At 44.3% G+C, this 6,007-nt stretch overlaps 1 protein-coding gene across 1 annotated transcript; it reads left to right on the plus strand.

The window, feature by feature from the left end:
- Positions 1–152: 152 nt before the first annotated feature.
- On the plus strand, positions 153–1,462 carry LOC136505950 (uncharacterized). The gene has a single exon (XM_066501081.1). It carries the CDS (start codon positions 218–220, stop codon positions 932–934), a length of 717 nt encoding a protein of 238 aa, XP_066357178.1. The 5' UTR covers positions 153–217; the 3' UTR covers positions 935–1,462.
- The last annotated feature ends 4,545 nt before the right edge of the window (positions 1,463–6,007 follow it).

Consider the following 6,007-nt stretch of genomic DNA (forward strand, 5'->3'; position numbering starts at 1 on the left):
AGATTAGCTATTTTTGTAAAAGTTTTAACCAAAGCCGTGAATCGAAAATCTTATAAAAATTATATGGATGCAAATCTAAGGGGCCTTGCTGCAAATACTCCAACAGTATTTATCCACACGCACAGCTGCCCGGCCCCCAACTGCCCGCCGGATCGAAACTACAGCAAACGCTCCTCGCTACACCACCCTCCTCCGATTCCCCAACACAAGCCAAGCCATGCGAGCATCTCAGCACCACGCACCACCGCAGCCACTGCCGCTGCCGCCGCCTCCGCTGTCTCTCCCGTCGCCGCCTGCGGCACCTCGTCGCGGGCGCCACCGCAGCTCCCACTCCTCCTCCTCCTCCTCGTCGTCCTCTTCCTCCATCTCCAGCGCGTCGACCTTCTTCTGCCCGTCGCCGTCCCCGCGCGCCAGCACCACCACCTCGCTCGTGCCATTCTCGTGGGAGCGCCACCCGGGCGTGCCCAAGAACTCGTTCCGCGGCGGGCTCGGCTCCCCCACAGCAGGCACCCCGCTCCCGCTCCCGCTTCCGCCGCCGCTGCTCCGCCCGGCCCCTCGACGCCGGCACCGGCGCCAGCGCGCGAAGCCCCCTGCCGCGTCGTCGTCCTCCGACGCCAGGGACGACGACCCCTTCGTCGCCGCCTTCGCCGAGTGCACCAGGGAGGACGGCTACACCGCGGAGGATGCCGAGGACGACACCAAGAACAAGCTGTGGCCGGTGCCGGTGCTGCCGGCAAAGCCAGCAGTAGTATCGTCCGGCCGCGCGGAGCGCCGGTGGTGGATCGCCGCCGGCGGAGGCGGGCTCGTGGCCTTCCTCGACATGCACGGGTGCAAGAGCGCCGTGGATATCGTCGCTGACGGCGCCTTCCACCCCCGCCGGCTCGTCGCTGCTGCAGATCCCAGGCCGCCGGTCGTCCGGGGAACCTCAAGATAAGTAAAGTAACAGAGGTGTCAATCTGATCAAACCTTATATAATTGTAGTATTAATTAAGGTGTAGATATATATGCATCATGAGGTGGAAAGGATTGGGTAATGCTCTTGTACTGATGGAGGAATCGGACTCGGAATCGGACTCGGATCACCTCCATCATCGTCTGAACAGTGTTAATATAATTGCTCCGTTGACGTTCTTGCATTGGGAACACTGAAACATATATGATCAGACATTCAGACGCCACAAGCTATGTAAGATTAGTGTGTTTCGTTCTCTAAATTTGAGCTTTGTGCTTGATGAATGAATGAATGATCAACCTTCATGTTGCTGCTGCTCCTTTGTAAGTACCTGATTTAATAATTCTGTAAGGGGAGGTGTGCTGCCAAAGTTTTGGTCATTTTCAGATCGATCGAGCATCTGCTTGTTTTGATCTTGGTTTGTTAATAATTTGATTTTATATATAAGAGCAGAAACATGTTTATGAGGTTGTTGTGCTAGGTGCCAAACTGCACGCCATGCATATATGCCGGTGACTGAGATTATTTGGTGGCTGCTCCTTAATCCCTATACACTATACAGGCACCAAACATCACCACGCAGCAGATGTGATGACATGCACCATGCCATGCGAAAACCGAGCACAAGCTGGCATTGTACAAAAGAATGGAATAATGGTGTCCCTAGCTAGCTTGTTCCTACCATCGACTTCATCAGTAGCAGTAGGGTAGTGTTTAGTTGGTGATTTTTTTTTGGAAATGCTACTGTAGCAATTTCGTTGTTATTTGACAATTAGTGTCCAATCATAATCTAATTATGCTTAAAAGATTCGTCTCGTGAATTTCGTCTAAACTATGTAATTAGTTTTATTTTTTATTTATATTTAATGTTTCATGCATGCGTCTAAAGATTCGATATGACGATGAATCTTGAAAAATTTTGTAAAATTTTAGGAACTAAACAGCACCTAGGTGCCCTATACATATGTCACCCCATAAACTGTACCATGAATAATGCATGGCCGCCGTCTAAAGCCTGTAGTAGTACGTTGTACACCATGTATGTAATGATCATTTGTACTACATGCACGCCTGTTGCTGTTGGCTGATGCTGCTACTTGGCCGGCCGCCGGCCGGGCTGCATCACTGCATCAGCATCATGATGGCTGCTGGCTGCATGCGTGCTCCTGAAAACTAATAAGTGGTCAAGGGAAGACAGGTCGATGGGGGCCCGTCCGGCCGGCAGAAAGGGTAGGGCGTGTCCATGTGCCCGTCGTCTCCTTCTTCATGGTACCCCCCCGATGAACTATCATTGACAGGGTGAACTGTTCCAACAAAATTAAACCGTACTCCCTTCGTTCTATAATTTTTAACTTTTTGAGATCTACGGCTTTCGTTCGGGTCGTTTTCTCCATTAGAGGTCATTTAAAAAATTTGAATTTCAAACGTGAAGAAATTCAAATATAATTTTCCATGCATAAATGATTTGAAACGAAAAAATATCAACTACGAAGTTGTTTAACTTTTCGATACCTATAACTTTCATTTTGACCGTTTCTATATCCGAGGCCATTCGATAAATTCAATTTTTAAATATGAAAAAATTTAAACATAATTTTCAATGCATAGATGAATTCAAATGAAAAAGTTCTCAACTATAAAGTTGCATAATTTTTCGAGATCTACAACTTTTATTTTGGTCGTTTCTCCATCCAAGATTGTTTTAAAATTTGAATTTATTATGTAGCTCTTAGTTTTAAATACGGTTAAAAATAGAGCCACCTCTAAAAATAGGGATATTTTTAGACGTGACTGGATTTAGAGGCGGCTCATTTTAGAGGTTACCGTAGAGGCGGCTCTATATTGATCTGCCACTAAGAAAACCTCTCGTATCTAAAAATTGTTTTTGTAGTCTTTGCTCCAGAACACCATCTCAAAGGCTGCCATCCATATTTTGGTCACCGACTCTAGGTTGTCGCTATTGCAGCGATCATGCCTAGTGGCAAGCATGGGCAGTCACCACAGCGTCAATCCTCATGGACCATAGCGAATCCAAAATACACACCAGCCCATTGTAAAACGATAATGATACGATGAGGACGTCCGTCTCGTGACTTCCGTCCGGACGCGCTTCTGCAAAATAATCCTCGTCTGCTCGTTCCACTACGCGTGGCGCCTCCATCCCACGCATCCCACGCATCCCTCGCGGTGCATGTTTCAAGTCTTTCATCTGTCTTTAGACGTATGTTGCAAGTATTGTATCTGGATGTTCAAAAGTAGATTAGATGCATCTCGCTCCCTCCTCGTCTTCGGCTGCCTCGCCTCAGTGTCTCCACCCTTTCTCGGCGCCGGTTGGGCATCCGAACCAGAGGCGCAGGCGGGCGCCGCACCCTCCCCTTCTTCTCGATGCTGGCGGCGTGGCTTTGGATGGAGGCGCGGTGGGGGACGGGCCTATTCGGGATAGGTGCGCTCGTTTCTTATGTTATTATGCGTTAAGATCGGACAGCTCCTGTTTTTGGAATTGGACGATGGCCCCGAGTTGCGTCCGAACACGTCCTGGGGCCGGATGTCGGGGCGCTAGTCATCTGATTGTGAAATGCTTTGACCAAGCACTGCCATGGAGGCATGCATAGCCGCTGCAGTGTCAGAGGGACTGGGACTACTGTTGTGTGACTAGCCAGTGGCCACGCTCACCAAGGCATCCACAACCTGCAGTATGTGGCCAACTATGGACGACAACCAGTGAGGGGTGGAGATGACCGGTAGGCTTGAGATAATTTAAATATTAATGGACTCATTATTAACTAAACCATGATTTTATTGGGTAGTCAAACAACGTATTCTGAAAATGAAGGGAGCACTTTCCCTACTCGTGGATTTTGTCCAAACTATAAATAAATAAATAAATGACGATACAGATCTCCATTGACATGGGAAAAAGAAATTCCACCTACTGGCCGAGTATGACCAAATAGCCAGTAGACACGCCGTGTGAAGCCTATACAATGCGTATACCTGGATCACTGTAGTACTGTGCCAAGGAAACCAAACCGGCCTGGCTGGTTAAATGCACCGGTATCTGGGGAAGGCATTATGTAGGTCTGGCACTTGCAGCAACACGACGATCAACAGCAGAGTTTAGTCCGCCGAAACTTAGCTGCTCGACAAAGGAGTTGTTTGAGATAAGCCTTCGGTTAAACATTAGAAATATAGATTATGAATAACTTTTAAGTTGTTGAGTTTTGAAATATGAAAACCATATAATTATATTTGTCTTGAAAAATACTTTTATACAAATATGCATATGTCACTTTCCGATAAATATTTTTATAAAAAAATAGAAGTCAAAGTTATGCTTTGGAGACCGTGTCGTTATCTAAAACGACTTCCTTTAGGGAACTGGAGAGAGAGTGCGTTTTTTTGCCTCTCCATGAATAATCGTGTATTTATAATATCAGACTCTTTTCCACGATATGCTTAGAATTATTGTGAGTTGGTTTTGTAGCTGTAGCTACCTCTTTGTAACATTATTGGACCAATGCCTTGTTTTTAATGTGATTGAATCCCAAAAATAGGCCATATAAATCAGGTTACTGAGATTTCTTTTTCCCCTTTTACATAAACTAGGTTTTTTTCCCTTCCAAAAAAGGCTTTATTTAGCCACTAAATTTAGGTCCGAAGGCTGTAAACAGATAGTCTAAATTGTTGTCTAATAAAAGTTTAGCAAACCCCACAAAAAATATCATTAGTTCATTATACCACACAAGTGTGCTAAAATAGTCTAAAATTTATTAGCCAACTAAACTTTTTTTTTAAAAAATATCATTAGTTCATTGGACCACACAAGTGCTAAAAATAGTCTAAAATTTATTAGGCAAACTAAACTTTAAACCATGGCATACAAACAAAGTCTAACTGGGCTATAAACTGGATTGATCGTGTCTACTTGCATAAAAATCGGCCCATCCATGCAACGACGGACCAAGAGTAGTAGGTGGTAAAGATGGGGACATTCCTCCTGGACCACGACGGGGCACGGGCTCCTTGTCCTTGGGTTCTCGTTCTCGTTCTGGCAGGCTGGTTCACTAGTTTCTGTGTATCACGTGTGTGTGTGTGCGCACCCTCTCAAGAAATAGACAAACCACGATTCCTGTAGGTGTATAGGTATAAAAATCTATTTTACTACTTGAACAATTCAAGCTGTCCATATGAGGCCCAAACAAAAGTTTGGTGGCCCAATTTTTTTTCTCTAAATTATTTCAATTCTACCCCTCTCCATCTCAAATCAAATCAACTTCTAGAGTTCCAATAAGTCAAACTATTTTAGATTTGACTAAATTTATAGAAAAGATCAATAATACTTATGACATCATATTAGTATCTTTAGATACATCATGGAACATATTTTTATAATGTACTTATTTGATGCCATAGATATTATTGTTTTTTATTATAAAGTTGATCAAAGTTAAGATAGTTTGCCTTCGTGTGATTTTAAGAATTCATTTTTTTTTCGGGTGGAGGGATGGAGGGAGTACCTACTAATGATGTTTGTTTTTATCTTTTCATTCACCTAACGGCACCTGCAATGGGTGACTCGTAACACCAGGGGTATTACGAGCTTATTTAGCATCACGATTTAGGTCTAAGTAAAATTTTCGAAACGAATTTCTCGGATTTTTTATTTCAAACATACTCGAAGCGATAAGCGAATCCGGTGTGACTCAGTTTTGCAGACTCAAATAAACGCCCAAGTTAAATTACTCAGTGCGTAAAGATATTGAGGGATGTCGAACGATAATTCTAGCGAACGGTTTATTCTGTTAGATTAAGCATGAAAAGCAACTTTTATAAATAAAATAAAATCCATTAATAAATAAAATGATATATATATACTCACAAGTTTATTTTGATAAGCATGAACTGACGAGAAAGAGAGCGCAGTAGCTTCGTTTATTTTTTCGACATACAGCGTACTTGCTCTGCTTTGTAATTACGCACCGTCTCGTCTTTCGTCGTGGCTCTGCACCCGGCGCGTCCATTTGCCGGCGCCCCTTGAAAGGTCCTAATGGCTAG

This window comes from Miscanthus floridulus, chromosome 14 (genome assembly GCF_019320115.1).
Source record: "Miscanthus floridulus cultivar M001 chromosome 14, ASM1932011v1, whole genome shotgun sequence".
Lineage (NCBI taxonomy): Eukaryota > Viridiplantae > Streptophyta > Magnoliopsida > Poales > Poaceae > Miscanthus > Miscanthus floridulus.

Coding starts and splice junctions, on each gene's coding strand:
- LOC136505950 (XM_066501081.1), top strand. CDS start 218: ATGCGAGCATCTCAGCACCACGCACCACCGCAGCCACTGCCGCTGCCG.